This window comes from Aplysia californica, unplaced genomic scaffold, assembly GCF_000002075.1.
Source record: "Aplysia californica isolate F4 #8 unplaced genomic scaffold, AplCal3.0 scaffold00099, whole genome shotgun sequence".
Classification (NCBI taxonomy): Eukaryota; Metazoa; Mollusca; class Gastropoda; order Aplysiida; family Aplysiidae; genus Aplysia; species Aplysia californica.
Window position 1 is genome coordinate 959,754 of NW_004797369.1, and position 17,250 is coordinate 977,003.

The 17,250-nt window shown below is 40.8% G+C and overlaps 2 protein-coding genes across 2 annotated transcripts; both read right to left on the reverse strand.

The window, feature by feature from the left end:
* Window positions 1-254: 254 nt before the first annotated feature.
* LOC106011379 lies at window positions 255-2,251 on the reverse strand. Its single transcript, XM_013080774.1, has one exon. The coding sequence runs from the start codon at window positions 2,249-2,251 to the stop codon at window positions 308-310; it is 1,944 nt and encodes a 647-aa protein (XP_012936228.1). The 3' UTR covers window positions 255-307.
* Window positions 2,252-6,862: 4,611 nt separating this feature from the next.
* On the reverse strand, window positions 6,863-9,152 carry LOC118477445. The gene has a single exon (XM_035968953.1). It carries the CDS (start codon window positions 9,031-9,033, stop codon window positions 7,750-7,752), a length of 1,284 nt encoding a protein of 427 aa, XP_035824846.1. The 5' UTR covers window positions 9,034-9,152; the 3' UTR covers window positions 6,863-7,749.
* Window positions 9,153-17,250: the final 8,098 nt, after the last annotated feature.

Genomic DNA, 17,250 nt, shown 5'->3' on the forward strand with positions numbered 1-17,250 from the left:
CCTCGACACAATTTAGATCATCTGGGAGGCAGGACAGTTCCGGTCCATTAGGGCGGACCTAAGCCAAATGGAATATAGTCTAATAGTATCGAAGCAAACAGACTGAGGTATCCGAACGTCCCCACTTGGAAAACTGAATCCATGTTCTGCGGGCGAAAAGCCACAAGATTACGCCACAGATGGCTGTACGGAGTATTGAATCATATAACATAAAGGGCCCCATACAAGTTCTTAGTTTGAAAATAAACAAGATAAATAAAATATAAAAGAAGAAACAGCAAGCCAAAATCTTATTGGTCAAAATGAGTTACATATCGAATATCATAGTTTTTTGTTTCTTTCGTAACCCACGGTAAAGCCAATGCAAAACATTCCAGCAGTCACTAAATATCAGACAGCCAAATATTGGCAAAAACGTGCAGGCAAACACGAGGAAACCAACTGAAGTACTCGATGGTCTGTGGTCTATGGCGCACATTTTGCTCCTTATTGTTCTAGAGAGGTTTGCTCTAGGAACGTATAGATAGCTGCTGATGGCTGCAATCCCTGAGGATAAGAATGTCTCATTTAGCAGGTCTCGATAGCCCTGAGGCAGAAGAACACATTTACATGGACACAAGTTAGCTCTCATTTGTGGGACTGTTCTGGTATGTATTTCTTTAGTGAAAGTCTTGGTTGTGTTGACTTTAGATGCCGTTGTCTCTGTTTCTGAAGTCAGAGTTTCCCAAAATGCTTTGGCATCAGTGAAGTTGAGAGTCGCAGGAGACGTGTCTTCCAGTTGGTGTATGTTATTAAAGACAGGCGTCACAACCTCCGTGCTTGTCATCTCAGGCTCACGCGACATCGTGTCATCATTAGCTGATTTAAAACTAGCAAGTGGAGCTGCCCAACCACTAAATGATCTTCCAAGTGCAATGATCAAACCGCTGAATGAGCACCGGTCGCTGTTTACTTGGATAGTTTCCTCCGTTGTGTGTGAAGTAATAAACATTTCTCTCGAGCAAAACCGGCATGTAGTTCCTTCATCTACGTGTTCCGGCGGTGTGTACAGTTCTTGAAACTCAACTCCAACGTCTATTTCTGTTATGCAATAACACAACGCTGTAATTACCATTTGAAACTTGATGTCGTCAAAGGGTAATATTTCTGCACGAGTGCCCCATTTGGAAAAAGGATAAAGAACAACGGCCGACGAATCAAAAGTCAAGCCAATATCATATTCAGGTAGGACAAGGACATACTGTAGCACCAATACGGGTGCCGAAGCTCTTAGATAGACCACATTGTCCCCAGACACTTTTACAGAGAAAAATGAGGAAGTATTTTGAGACGTGTTCACATTCATATCAATATGTTCCAAACCTAAAAAAGTTGTTGAAGGAGAGGTGTATGCGATTTTGATGAAGGTATCCTTGCTACCGTAGTAAAAAGGGGCAAGAACATATTCGTGTCCTAACTCAGACACAGGCGGAAGCTGCTCGATCATCATATCTTTAGTCCTGCACGAAAGCCTCCTTAAATGTACACAGTCAAAATTGGTCCCAGCGATGACAGCTACGGGATACCATGCTGTGACCCATGTACCTGTGAGGTCAGTCCTTTCGCCCAAGATTTGCAAAACATCTAATGGCTCCAAATATTCTCGTAAAGATTGCCCAGAATAGTAAATATCATCTATCTCTTTGTATGCGATACTACTATTTTCTGGATGTAATTTCAAGTTAATAGTGACGAAATTATCGCTTTCTGCATTCACAACAAGAAGGATACAGTCCGCTGTTACACATTCCGTGACCACTAAATATTCATGGGATAACAAGCTAATGGGCAAAACATTGAAACTTCCAGCGCTAGTAAAACCCGCAGTTTCCCTACTTCTAGCCTGGACAGCAAGCCGAGAAGTGGAAGATACTAAGATTGCCTGCTTCTTCCCTTTGCCAGACTCCGTGAAATGAACCAAATACTCGAGGTTAAGAAACCATTGCTCGTTTGAGTTGGACGTAAAACTGTGTGTATACTCTTGAGTCAATGTTTCACCTGATGAGGTCGTATTTACGGGTGCTTTTACAGTGACCTCGATGCTCTCCTCAACTAAGTCCTGTGAGACCACCGAGATGGCCAAAGAAGGAACAGCGTTTGTGGTGTGTTTTGGAAAAGCTAGAATATACTGGAAATGTTCTTTTGCAAAGACATCTGCTATAATCACAGCAAAGCACAAATATCGCTGTAGTCCTTGAAATGTTGAACCCATTGTGAGTCAAGACTGGTAAGGAGAATGTAAAGTGGCGCTTTGAATGATAACTCAGGTCTATGTTCTAATTATTCAAAAGACGTCACATAAATCAGTTGGTTTAAAAAAAAATTTTAACGGAAGCAATACAATTTCTTGAAAGTATGAACGAGAAGACAGGACTTGTCCGCTCAACTTTAAAGAGCTTGAGTTGTTTCAGTATTTCTGTTTCAGCTTTCAGAAAGCGGCAGTCTATAACTGAATCCGCTTTTCATCTATGGAAATATGGAAAATTAAAACGTATGTTTTCAAAACAACGATTGAGAAGGATATGACTAAAGCAGGATATGGCTTCAAGCTTACGTTTAAAAAGTCTCTGGTGATATGATAGGAATACCTTCGTGTAGTGATGTAGCCAAGCAGATAGATGCCCCGATGTATCATGATATGCATAAAAATTCAAATGTTCAAGCTTAACAACTCAAACTATGGTCCAAGAACTTAATGATTTGATTCAACATCACTGGCAATCCGTATCAGGAGACGTTAGTGTTGGACACTCTTGGACCTGTTGTCTTTGGAGCTATTATACGCAGTGCGAGGGAATACTTTGTCCATGATACTTTGAGTTCTAAAACATTTTGCAGCACAATGTTCCACAGACTGAAATGTAAGACTAAGAACAAGGAATGCAGAACTTTATATTATAGTCTTAAAGAAACCGTAACTTAGAGAGCCTCCTTGCTGTCTGAGACGTGTTCCTTAGTTTCCTTGGTGAACACCATTTGTGTTACCTCTCGCTGACAGACTGTAACAGCATGTCTTTTGTTTTCCGTAACAATAGTATGCATTCGATATGTCAATAAAACGCCATTATCATAACTTGGTGGCATGCTTTTCTTTCGTGTTTTTCCTTTGTTAGCATAATGTGATTTGAAGTCCCGTTGAACATGTGATGGCTCATCAAGGAAAGTGGAGCATTTGGTTCACCGACACAATGGGTGGTAGAGGCAAAACGTGGGTGCTCCTAATGTTGAATCCCTGGTGCTTCCAAGAGTTTGGTTGTTTGAACAGTGAGAAGCACATCGACACAATAACAGTCATTAAGTGCACGGAAGGAGTAAGACAAACGGAAACAAGGAAGGGTGAAAAAAACTATCTGGGAAAGAATGACGACAAAGACAATACCATCAAAGACAAAAGATATCCCAATACTGCTATGTTTTTGTTTCATATGTAATGATTCTTAACATATTTACAGAAGCATTTAAAGCAATTAGATTTTGAGAGGAAACCTTTGCTGAGTATAAAACTATCAAATACGAACAAAAGTTGGGTAACAAAAGAAACTAAAATGCCTCGTTTAAGTAAATCTAAAAGTTTCAAAGAACAACAATGGAAATAAAGCTGAACAGTTAAGAAAATCACGAAAAAGATTGTTGAATGTTTCAAGATTATACCACAAAAGTAGTGAAAGATATCCGATCAAAGCTTATGAAAAATATGTATTCCTGTTTTAAAAAATGTTTGCCTCTATGTTTTGCTAAGAATATTGGTGTATTCTTTTTTCAAGTTGAAAATGAACGAGTGTGCGAATGAAGTACACACAATCTGATGCCGGAATAAATCGTTTTTGCGTTGGGTTTTTTCTGTAAACGGAGGGAAAAGCTGACAGGCGAGCCTGATGGAGAAGAAGAATATGTTGAAATCAGTGATAGTAAAAGTAAAGTTTATCCCCTGTATGCACAACGCCCAGGGCCATGAAAGGGATGGGTGCGGAGGGGGGGGGGGGAAGAAGAGGGCTACAGTGGGCTTGTAGCTACGTCTCTGGGGAACAGCGAAACAGAGTGCTATCATCGTCTTGAAGCGCGACGACATTAGTTGGAGATGGAAGGAGCGAGGGTAGGGAAGGGGGGGGGGGGCGCTACCTTTTACTTTTAAATTTGCTGTTTCAAACATGTTCATAATGTGAACACGAAAAAGCTAGAAGCAGTCTGTACGGGGTGATTGTAAGCACTTCAAAAACGTAATGAGGGTAACTGACCCCAACCTTTATGTTTGTCTTAAAATATTTTGTTATGAGACATGGTTTTTATCAATTTCTGGAAAACAGCCGATCGAAACAATCCTCATTCAAAAACGTACGGCGTTCAATTAGACTTGGCTTCTCAAGTACTTTTAGACATTGTCAAGCTATTCTCTATCAGTTTCAAAGAAGGAAAAAAACCCGTCATGCTTGCACACATACGCGCGCCCGCGCACGCACGCACGCACGCACGCACGCACGAACACATACACACATACACACCCGCAAACACACACGTGCAAACACTCACAAACACCTACACACTACATACTACACAAACACATACACATATACATACATACATACATACATACATACATACATACATACATACATACATACATACGGGGGCTCTCGTGGCCTAGAGGTTAAGGTGTTGGCCTCTTATTCAAAGGTCCCGGGTTCGATTCCGGGTAGCGACCAAAAAATGTTCTTCTCTAAAAGTGTCTCCTTTCACATCCTTTCCTGATCTCTAACAATGTTCTGTTGTCTGCTTTCATTTCCACTTTCTGCCCCACCCCCTCACCTCCTTTGCCCCCTCCTCTGGGCTCCTGACTCATTCTGCAGCCTTTCTACTGCTACTCCTTGGCTCCTCCTTACTGTTGTCTATCTGCCACACCTAGCCTTCTCGGACAAGGGCGAAAAATCTCGGAGGGCCCGTGTGCAAGTTGCGCACGTTAAAGATCCCTTGGTGGTCTAAAATCGATAAGAGTAGGCTTCGGCCATCACCCGGGCAAAATTCAAAATTTCCTACCAACTGAAAATATTAGGATTGTCCCGCGCGCTCATATGACCTATGCAGTTGCGAGCGCCGTAAAACACTTTACAAAAACAAAAACAAAAAATACATACGTACATACGTACATACGTACATACGTACATACGTACATAACGTACATACGTACATACGTACATACGTACATACGTACATACGTACATACGTACATACACGTGCATGTATCGATGTAGGCCTATTGATGCGAAGTACTTCGACCCTGACTATCAGGGCCAGTCCAGGCTTAGCGGTATACAAAGTCCATAGGCAGACAAGCGTAAGAACTCAATCAAGATTCTCCCCACGCGGGATCCTATGCCTTCTGCTTTGGAAGGCAAATCGTTTAATCGCTGCACTTGAGACGGCGATACGATGATGTATTCTTATACGGGGTGCCCACTACGGCTGGATCGGGCCGATCGCCCGACTAGATCGCCTGAAACTGAAAACAAACACGTTTGTTTTTGAGGCGATCGAATCGGGCCCATCCGTAGTGGGCACGCGTATTATATACACTTAACAAACGAGAAAAACAATCTCTGTTCACTTCAGAGTCGTCTACCAAATGAAATAACTTTCTCTAATAATCTTTTTTTAGTTTTGTTTTGTTTAGTTTTTGGATGCTTTTTTTTCTAAGCCGGTGCAAGGGAGGAGAGGGGTAGCGGTTGGGTAGATAATGAAGAATGGCGTGTATGCCTTGTGTTTGGTATGGTTGTTTACTTTAAGAACACATTGCTCACTGGTGTCTTTAATGTAGCGATTAGGCACTTCGCTATCCCCCGCTGGAAACTCTAGTTCGATTCCTGAGTGGTGAGACCTTTAGTTATGTATCTCAGTCTTTCCTGTGGGATGTTGTGTCCCTCTCAGCCTGGTTTAGCGTGACAGACAGGCCCAAGCCCACCTCCAAAAAGTTCTAAATTGTGTTGGTAAGATAAGAGGTAAGATAAGATACATCTTTATTGTCCAGATCCTGGCACATTGGTTTCTTGTTTCACCACGTGTACACACACACACACACACACACACACACACACACACACACACACACACACACACACACACACAAACACACACACATGCACACACACACGTAGGCTTACAATCACAAGCATAATATGACTGAGCAGCAATATAAACAATAATACTCTTAAGCTAGATACACACTCAATATTATTCGGATGCATGCTCTAAGGTCGTGAGTATACTTATACAAGATGGTTAAGATGGAAGCATTTTGATAGATGATGGTAAAAATGACCTTCTATATCTTTCTTTGTTACAGATCAGAAGCCTAGGTCTTTTATTTCCTACTGATGTTTTTATTTGAGGGAACAAGGGATCTTTATTGTGTAAAAAGATGGAATTAAATTTTTTTGTGCAAGCTGTTATGTACAATTCATCCAAGTAGGGGAGTGTAGATGTTGAAATTTTACATGCTTTCCATATTAGTCGATTTAATTTCTCTTTATTTTGTTGTCTTGTGCTCCCAGCCCATGCTGTTATACAAAAATTGATCATACTTTCGATGGTTGCATGGCAGAATATGGACATCAATGTTTTCTCAACTTTAAAATACTTTAGCTTCCTTAGAAAAAATAGTCTTTTTTTCACTTTATTTATGCAGGAGAGAGGTGTGGACACGCCAGTTGAGTTTGTTGTCTATTGTAACTCCCACATACTTATAGTCTGACACTTACTCGACGTTTTCACATTTAATTTCGAGTGGCTGCAGGGGCAGTTTCTTTATTTTAAAATCAAAAACAAGTTCTTTTGGTTTTTTTCACATTTAAAAGCAGCTTACGATTTTCACACCATTCAGCAAAGTTAAGTACAAAATTCCGGTTCTGGTAAACGGTTTTTGTTATGGTCAGTCTGAATTAGCCCAATTATGGTTGAATCATCTGCAAATTTTATCAACTTAACGTTACTGTTGTTTATTTGACAATCGTTCGTGTAAAGTGTGAATAAAACTGGTGACAAAACACATCCTTGAGGGGCGCCTGTATTTGTATGTTGATGAAGAATGATGGGGGTGTAAGAACACCTAGGTTGAAAAATAATAATAACATTGCCCTTTATGAGTATGCGTCCAGATACATGGATACTTGCATTAGGCAAAAACAGCGTTAAATCGTAAAGACTGCACATTAATTTACAGTGTGGCTGAGATCACCGTATCGTCGTGTGAAAAGATAAGTCTTAGAGAAACTTTGAGAAGCAAAAAAGAAACACTCATGTAAAAATCAGCAAGTTGTTAATCGACCGTGCCACGCCTTTTCTTGATGGACCTTGAATGGGATAATCCAGTCACTTCTTGTTTAGACAACCCGGAACTGGATAGTCGAGTCGAATCACATCCTGTTTAGACAGGTCATGAACTGATTAGTCGAGTCAAGTCACATTGTACAGGTGAAAACCGTTCGTTTCTTGACAAAATGGGCCTGGAACTGGTTAGTCGAGTCTATACACTTTTTGCTTAGACGGACCCTGAACTGGTTAGTCGAGTCGAGTCACTTCCTATTTAAACAGGTCCTGAACTGGTTAGTTTCTAGACTAACTGTGATCCCAACTGGTTAGTCGAGTCGAGTCACTTCATGTCCAGATGAACCCTGAACTGATGCCTCGTCACTGTTTGTCGACTTTTGTTCTCTTAAGTAACTAATGGTAAAGCCAGCATAAAGCTTTGTACAAATCGCATAGCACCAGGCTCCCAAATATCGGGAAAAAAGTACAAACAAACACGAGGAAACCAACTGCAGTACTTGACGGCCTGTCATCCGTGGCGGACGTTTTGCTCCTTACTGTTTTGGAGAGGTCCTCTTTTAGAACATAGAGATAACTCTGGATGGCTGCTATCTCTGAGGACAAGGCTGTCCTATTGAGCATGTCTCGATGAGTATAAAAAGCTCGTGGACATGAACAGGGGCACAAGTTAACTCTGACTAGTGGGGTTGGGCTCGGGCTTACTTCATCAACTCTGTAGTGGAAATTCACAAGTGGCACGGCCCAACCAGAAACTGATCTTTTGACATTAATGATAGAACCAGTAAACGGACAACTTTCACCGTTTACTTCGATTTTATTCTCTAAATCGTTTGAAGAAATGAGTATTTCTTTAGAGCAATAACGAGAGGTTCCCCCCTCATCTTCGGGTTCCGAAAGTGTGTTCAGTTCTGTAATATCTACTCCAATTTGTATTTCATGTATACAGAGGCAGGATGCAATGATTATCATTTCATAATTGTTGTCGTCAAAAGTTAAAATTTCTGCACGATTGACCCATTTGGATATAGGGTATAGAACAGTAGCTGACAAATCAAAAAGAATTGTTTCGTTGAACGGTGGCAAAACAAACTGTACAATCAACACAGGGTCAGAGGCATGAAGATGAGTAATAGTGTGGGCTTCTACTTGAAAATAGAGAAAAGTGGATGTATTTCGAGATGTGCTTTCTTTCATCTGAATATGTTCCAGGCCAGAAAAAGTTGTGGAGGGAGTTACGTAAACAATTTTGACGAAAGAAACCTTATTTTCGTTAGAAAAAGGCGTTAGAACATAATCTTGTCCCAAATCAGAAACAGGGGGTAACTGCTCAATAAGCATATCTCTAAATTTGCACTTCTCATTCCCCATAAACACACAGTCAAAACTGGCCCCAGCAATGACAGCTACAGGTCTTTGTGCCCTGACCCAAGTACCTGTGAGGTCAGCTCCTTCACCCAAGATTTGCAGAACATCTAATGACTCCAAAGATTCTCGTAAAGATTGCCCCGAATAGAAAGTAATTGTATTTTTGTAATTGATACTACTGTCTGCGGGTTCGAAGGCAAACTCGATAGTGACATCATTGAATCCTTCTGAGTTCACGACGAGAAGGAAAGAAGACAAATGTACACTTTCGGTGACCACTAAATATTCACAGGATAGCAAACTGACGGGCATGACATTGAACGCTCCTGCAGATTTACCAGAACTTTCAGTTATCAGTATTTTAAAAGTTTTTGCATGAACCACAAGACCAGATGTGGACGTTATTAGAATTCCCTGGTTCTTCCCGATACCAGGCTTCTGGAAATGAACCAAGTACTCCAGATTGAGCAGCCATTGTTCGTTTGAGGCGGATGTAAAGTTGTGTGAATATTCCTGAGTCTTTATTTCACCAGATAAAGACGTACGTGCGGGTGCTGTTACAGTGACCTCGACGTTCTGAACAATATCCTGTGAGAGAGGTGAAATGGCCAATGAAGGAACGGCGTAGTTGAGATGTTTTGGAAACGCTAACACGTACTTGACCAGCTCTTCAGCAAATATATCTGTAATGATCACAGAAAGGCACAAACACCGATGCCACTCTTGAATTTTTATGTTCATGGTAAGGCAGTGACGGTGAGGAAACCTTGAAAGCAGCCTCCTCCTAATGGTCCTTCGTATAAACACCTAAAGAATTCAAAACCAATAGTTCGTATTATGATCTTTTTCGTTTGTCATAGTTACAATTTTGTTACTTTGGTTGGCAGGTCTCCCGTATTATCCTTGTACTGTGAAATTATTGCCCACAAGACCGTCTAGGTTACATAAAATTAAAGTATGTACATATCTTTTGTGTTTTTGTTGTGTATATATGAATAGTTCTCACAATGAAAATAATCTTCCCTGAAAGTGTAAAGAGAATCCGTTTCAAATTCCCATATCATAAGTTATATGGTACTGCTTTGTCTCTAGACGAAAAGAACACAGTAAGAAAAATATGACTGTGTACTGAACGCCCACAACATGTCCGATGCTACGATAAGACATCTTGAATAATAGTATAATAGTCGTCTCCTGATATCACACGAATCATCAAGAAAGAAACAGTCCATTATATATTGTGGACTATACCACATTCGCTGATGTACAGGACCTTGGTGTAGTGCCAATTACAACTTTACTGGCAATCTATATTGAAAGTGTTTTGTGTTGATCGCTCTCCGACTGTGTTATCAAACATAGTTTTGAGCTTGAAACCATAGCATAAGCCGACTCTTTAATGTGTTGTCGTTTTGAACAAAACAAATCATAATTAATGAAAGGGAATGCAAGTCAAAGATGCACTGAGTTGTATCTAAAACCACCAGAAACCACAAGAAAAGCATAATACAATCCAGGGAAACTGGAAATTATTACCCGTAAGGAATGCCTCCGCTGTATATATATAGTTCTTACCTGAAACGTACCTTTTAGAATGTGTTCTTGTCAGCGGAAGTTTGATCACTCAACTCGTTTCCTCCGGTAGAATGGCGTCAACCGTAGTTTGTCAAGAGCTCTGTGTTCTTTGTCGTGAGACCTCTGAGGAGAGGGGAAGGAAGGGGGTCTTTGTATTTGGGTCCCACTGAACACATAAGACTTAGAGGTCTTCCGGGAAGTAGAGAGGTCGGTTTGTCGGCAATATGCGCTGGTACCACGAAAACTGAGGTTGGACGGAGGAAAAAGTAACGATTTGATTAGCCATTGCCGGAAGGTTTGCCATTTACGTAAGCAGTAGCTGAAATAGGCCTATATTATGTTGGTTACATTAGCAGCAGCACAAAAAACGCATTAATACGCTAGGGGACCGATTGAGTTCTTCAAGTTAGGCGACTCTTGATGGGAAACGACAATAGAATCAACATATTTCACCAGAGTCGATGGTGTAGCGGTTAGACGTTTCATCTGCGCACATAGAAGTAGACCCGAGTTCGATTCTCGTGTGAAGTCAATTACATATTACCGAATGTCTACCTCTAGAACTTTCTCCTAGGGTGTTTTAATCCCTCTCAACCCAGGTTGCCCTGCCAGGCAGTGTCAAAACCGGCCTTCCTCCTAATTGACCTAAATTGTGTTAAAGGGGGCGTAAAACGTCTACATTAAAAAAGCCTCACCCTTGTGCGTGAAGTAGGATTGTATCGAAAGTAGCTGAGGGACTTAATTATCGAAAAGTAGTAAGCACATATTATAGCTCTTCCAACCTGATCGACTGACCTGGTGACGCGACAACCGTTACCTGCAACATAACCAGGAGCATGCCAATAAGTAAACACAAGAATACAGAGCCAACGAGGGGGGAAGGGGGGGGGGGTGGGAGAGAGAGAGAGAGAGAGGAGAGAGAGAGAGAGAGAGAGAAAGAGACAGAGAGTAGAGTGGAAGGAGGGGGGGATGGAAGTTGAACAGAAAGAGAAGTGTAACTGTGGAGTGATTGAAGGATGGCATTGTAGACTCTTTGGGCTGTGATTATTTTGTAGAGTGTACATTTGCAGAATAATTGTTTCTTGTAAGAAAGGATGCTAATAAACTAATAGAAATGAATACAGTAATACTCCCGGTCCTCACATCAATGTATGAAACTTTCTACAAACCGATAGCTAGAACGTATGTTTCTATCCTTCTCCCCACCTCTAAAAAAAAGCGCACAAAAAACCAAAAAAACCAGCACTTTAAAAAAAAAAATCAGAATGGATATAATATACTATCAAATATCTGAAATTGAAATTAAAAGTTACTCAACGGATATAATTTTAATTCATTTTAGCTTAACATTTTGAAACCTTTAATTTTTATTCACCTATCAAATGAGACAAATACTCCTAGTGCACAATGATAGCACGATTAGTTTTTTCTTAGAATCTCGGATCTCTCGAAACTGTTTAGTGAAGATCGATGAATAATAGTGGATTGAAAACACTTCGAACATGATCAGTGAGGAAATAAGTCCACCCTTATGAGCGTAGAGCTGTTTGGGTTTTTAAAAAATATTTTCAAAACTTATTTTTATGTTCGTGTTTTTATGCCCCGATCAACAAATTTTAGATAACTTAGAAAGCTGGCTACGACCCTCCCTGCCAGGGCCTACCAAAGCTGATAGGGTCCAACGGCCAAGCAGAAAGATGGCCATCATAGTCATCATCAATATGCCAGAACGGAAGCAAACATTAGCGATCATGGTTCCCTTTTCATTTCTCGGCTCCGAAAAATACTATACTGTCCGAGAAAAACCTGTACTGTCCTGGTGATTCCCTGTCACCGATCTGTTCAGATTTTCAAAATCAGTTTCTCTAGGTCTAATCCCGCCTCGTTTGCCTTCTACTTTGCCAGTGAAAGCAAGATGTTCAAAGCTCTTATCGATTCAAGTGTCCCAGAAACTGCATTTGTCGCTTCTTTGTTCTTATTAATAAGCGGTTTTTGTTTCTAAGCCTGTCTGACCTTTTCCGACTTTTCCTCATCCCGGAACGTTTCTTTCTGCAGCCTCTTCTCCTTCCCCTTTTCCTTGGTACCTTTTTTGGCGATAATGCCGGGAGCGTCGTCAAGGGAGCACGATCTCCGTAGCTCCCGCGCCGTTTCCCTTTTAAAGAAATATAATTTAAACTCATGATGCGTTTTTATAACTTGGGAATTTATACTGTAACCCTGGCAGAGCCCCATACCAGGGAAGGGGACACATTCATGCCTGGCTCCGCCCCCGAGGTCGCCAAATACCCACATAAGCGACTGACTAACCCGCAGCCATACATCCCGTGGGCACGTTGGTACATCTTGGTCTTAGGGATTTTTTGTCGAGGTTGTCTCCTCTAGATCCGTTGTGTTCCGTTCCTGAACCGCAAGGTTTAGGATAACAGTGTCACCTCTGGAAGGATGTGGCTCTTCGCTCACGCACAACGGTCTTGAGATAATGAGAGGTTGGCTGGGTACATGGACTGGCAGCTCGAGATGCATGCCACTTTCACTGAAAAAAAAATCCAGCTATACCCAGAGGTGCCTAAGGGGGAGAGCTCGGTGTCTCCACAGTGTTTCCGCTTCCCAAGAACCTTAACATCATTACCCCCTGGGCTCCCGCCGTGGTTGATCGTGAGGTGAAATTTGACAAAGAAGTGTTGAAAACCCTGGAGAAAAAGTTGCAGGATGAAGAAGACAAGGAGACAGCAGAACACCACGCAATCATTAGGATGCGGGAAAGGCGGATAGAGAGGGGAGAAGGAAAAAATGAACGATTATCTGGAAAGGAAAGACGTCGCCATAATCCGACAGCCACCGGAACATTCAGTATGGATACCTTGCGGGCTTTGGTGTTGGGGGGAACTGAGCACTTATGGACCTGTCCGGTGTGCAATGACGTTGTTGCCCAGGACAGGTAATACAGGTAATAATAATAAGCGGACCTCGTGAGCTGTTTCCAGGGCTCACTCTTTTGATTTCTATTCGTTTCATAAAATTCGCCAAAGGCTAAAACGATTATTTCTGTTCCTTCTATTTTATTTCAACTTCACCTGGTAATTGTCCAGCATTTATAGCTGTACAAACAGCTTGACTACACACAGCCTTTTAGAAACCTTATTATAGTTGTCATTGAAATATTTCTATTTTTAGACTAACCTCTACACAAAACAGTACAGGCTGTGAAAATAAAATAAGAGTAATTTTATTATGTCACCACACCTCTTTAGCATGTACACTGAAACAATCCTTAGAAACATAGAAGAATGTCCAGGTTTTAAAGTGAATGGCGAAAATATTAATAACATCAGATATGCCGATGACACTGTTTTAATAGCAGACTCAGAAAAGGACATTCAATCGCTTCTAGATACTGTTGTAACAGAACATGAATGTAAAGGATTATTATTAAATGTAAAGGATACAGAATGCATGGTAATATCCAATAAAGCAGCGAATTCTATTTGTAATCTCATTAGCAAAGGCGAAAATATCAAACAAGTCCAACAGTTTAAATATCTAGGATACATAATAACATCTGAGGCAAAAGTTCCACAGAAATAAAATGGACAATTTTAATGGTTAAGGCTAGTTTTCATAAAATGAGCCCAATCCTGAGAAATAGAAACATCTCAATGACTACCAAAATGAAAGTTCTGAAGTGCTATGTATGATCAACCCTTCTATATGGCTGTGAATGCTGGACAATCTTTAAATACAGGGAAAATAGAATAGAAGCAACAGAAATCTGGTTTCTTGGGAGACTGCTGAGAATATAATGTGAGGAGAAGAAATCAAATGAGATAGTGCTTGATGAAGCCCTATTGGGACGCTCACTGTTCATATATAACAATCAGGAAACGACTAAATGCAGTTTTCGGGACACCTGAATAGACATAAAGGTCTTGAACATCTAGTTTTCACTGGCAAAATTGAAGGCCAACGAGGCAGGGGTAGCCCCAGATCAACCTACCTAGGGGATCTAAACAAATGAGTAACGGGAAAGATAAGGGAAAGATAATTTTTTAAAGAGCTTCCGCGCAAAGGAATGAATGGAGAACAATGATCGCCGATGTCTGTCGCAGATCTGGCACTGAATGATGATGATGATGAATAGTTTTCACAACTTGTTTTGAGAACAGTTGACACTTTCTGAATACTGACAACGGTTTAGTCAGTCCTTTTCCTGGTACATGTACCATTTTTCGACTCGGCTTGCTTCCTCTAATTATGACACAGCATTCTTGGAGAAATATCACTTATAAGGCAGACTGCAGTACTGTTGATCCTCAAAAGAGATGAAATAATACAGCATAATATCTATGTAGAAGCAAAACTATCTTATCTCTTTTGGCCCTTTTTACTCTTGCAATTCGTTTACTTGCCCTTTTCAAGTTGCATGTACTGTTTTAACAAATCCATCTAATTGATTTTTGCCTTTTTACTTTATGAACCAAGGTTTTATAACATGTAACTTGCGAAAAAGATTATTGTAAATACAGTAAGAAAATGTGGTATTTAAGGAGAATACTTAAAATGTCCAAAAAGCCCCCCAAAGCCCAACCCCAGGTCTACGCCCCGGGAGGTGGAAACTGGACAAAGTAGGGGATTGCTGGGTTCAACGAAGTACGGTGTGGCTTTACGCCACTGAGGCGTCACGCTAGCTGTGAAGGAGAACCGGGTCACCCCGAAAAGTTGCAGGCTAACGGGGCTCTGGTGAAACTGTGACAGGCCTAGCAAGTCGGCAGCGGATTATCTATTGTTTAAAAACACAAATAGAAGAAAGAAACGGACTGACATAGACGGAAAACGACCGGGAAACGTTAAAGAATTACGAGAAAGAATTTGTACTCTTAACATATGTGGCCTCAAAGACAAGGAACCGGAACTCATTACTTTCATGAAAAGGTGGAGAATACCAATACTTGAACTGTCGGATTGCCGTTTCAAAGGAATTGGGACTAAGAAAATACATGAAAATTACATACTAATATGGAGTGGAGTAGAAATGAGAGAGAGAGAGAGAGAGAGAGAGAGAGAGAGAGAGAGAGAGAGAGAGAGAGAGGGAGAAAGAGAGAGAGAGAGCTATTCATGGGGTGAGATTAATAATACAACCTGACATGGCAGAAAGAGTTATAGAGAAAGAATTAATATCAGAAAGGATCTTGAAAATCAGAGTACAGAAAGCGCAAAAAGGGAACCTATCGCCCAAGTTTACGCCCCTTGTAACGACACAAACTCAAGAGAAGATAAAGAAGAATGTTTTCAGAAGTTGGCGGACACCACAGACAGAGTACCTGATGATGAGGAACTACTTATAAAGGGAGACTTCAATGGACACGTAGGCCCAAGAAGAACACCATGAGAAAACTACCTTGGACCACACGGTGACACCAGTTCAGATTGTAACTATAATGGGGAACAAATATTGGCTCTCTGTGCAGAATATGAACTATACATCACAAATACTTTTCACCAGCACAGGCCAAGACAAACTAGAAATTTCCTCACAGATCGACTTCATATTGAGATGAATCGTCCATAGAGCAAAAAAACTGATGCAAGATCAATCCCAAATATCAACTTTGATACAGATCACCGGCCCATGCGAAAACAGAAGAAGAAACATTCAGAGAAAATTAATTTACGAAAACTCAAAGAAGAGGGCAATGTGCAGAAAGTTGAGGACGAGATCACAAAGAGACTGGAAAACCAAGACACCAGTTCGATGAACGTTGAAGAAACATGGACTCTCTTTAAAAACTTACTAACAGAAACATTGATAAACGTATGTGGAAAGAAGAGAATAGAATTGGGAGAGGATACGTTAAAGGAACACCATGGTGTGATGGCAACGTTAAAGAGGCCATCAAAGAAAAGAAGAAGCATTTTCTGAAATTGATAAAATCCAAGGAGGAAAACGACTACAAGCAATACAGACTAGCAAGAAGGAACTGCAAAAGAGTTGTTAGAGCATCAAAAAAATGAATCTTGGACAAAATATGGAGAACACCTAGGCGAACTGTGCCATAAATCACCACGTGACTTCTACAGAAGTGTAAAATCAATGAGACTCAGAGAAGAACCGTACGACCCAACAGCTGTAATTAATGACAAAACAGGAAATCCCACTATCGACAGCTCCAAAATTAAACCTTGATGGAGGGAATATTTCTCAGAATTCTTGAACACCACCCAAAAGCAAACAAACAAAGAATTCCAACCAAGTCATCCAGAGGAAAAAGACCCACCAAAATACCAGCCCAATAAACAGAAGCGCAGGAATAGATAGGCTCACCACGGAGACCATCCTAGCATGTGGGGAAACTGGAATAACTTGGCTCACAAAAATCTTCCAGAAAGCATGGACAGAAAGAAAAGTTCCCGGCGACTGTCAAAAAGCGGTCATAGTACCAATCTGGATAAAGAAAGGCAGTAAGAGAGACTGTGGAATGTATAGAGGCATTTCACTGCTAAGCTATGTGGGCAAGATGTTCACCAAGATATTGGAATGGCGAACAAGACACGAATTTGAATCATTTCTGAGAGAGGTCCAAATGGGATTTAGAAAGGGAAGAGGATGCACCGACGCAATATTTACCCTACGACAAATGTGCGAAAGGGTAATAGAACACAACAGGGAACTAGATATAGTATTTATCGACCAGGAGAAAGCGTTAGACAGAGTGAACTAAAACAAGCTGTGGAAAGAACTCGAAAACTACACTGTAAGGGGCAAACTTCTAGATAACATCCGCGACATTTACGACAACAGCATAAGTACAGTAAGAACACCAGAGGGACTCATAGAATGGTTCGAGATAACATACAGAGTAAGACAAGGTTGTGTTCTATATCCACTACTATTTAACATATATATGGATATAATTACAAAAGAGGGAAACACAGAATCAGACGCCCTAAATGAATTAC

Bases quoted from the DNA above. Each gene is read 5' to 3' on its own strand.
- LOC106011379 (XM_013080774.1), bottom strand. From the start codon at position 2,251: ATGGGTTCAACATTTCAAGGACTACAGCGATATTTGTGCTTTGCTGTG.
- LOC118477445 (XM_035968953.1), bottom strand. From the start codon at position 9,033: ATGCCCGTCAGTTTGCTATCCTGTGAATATTTAGTGGTCACCGAAAGT.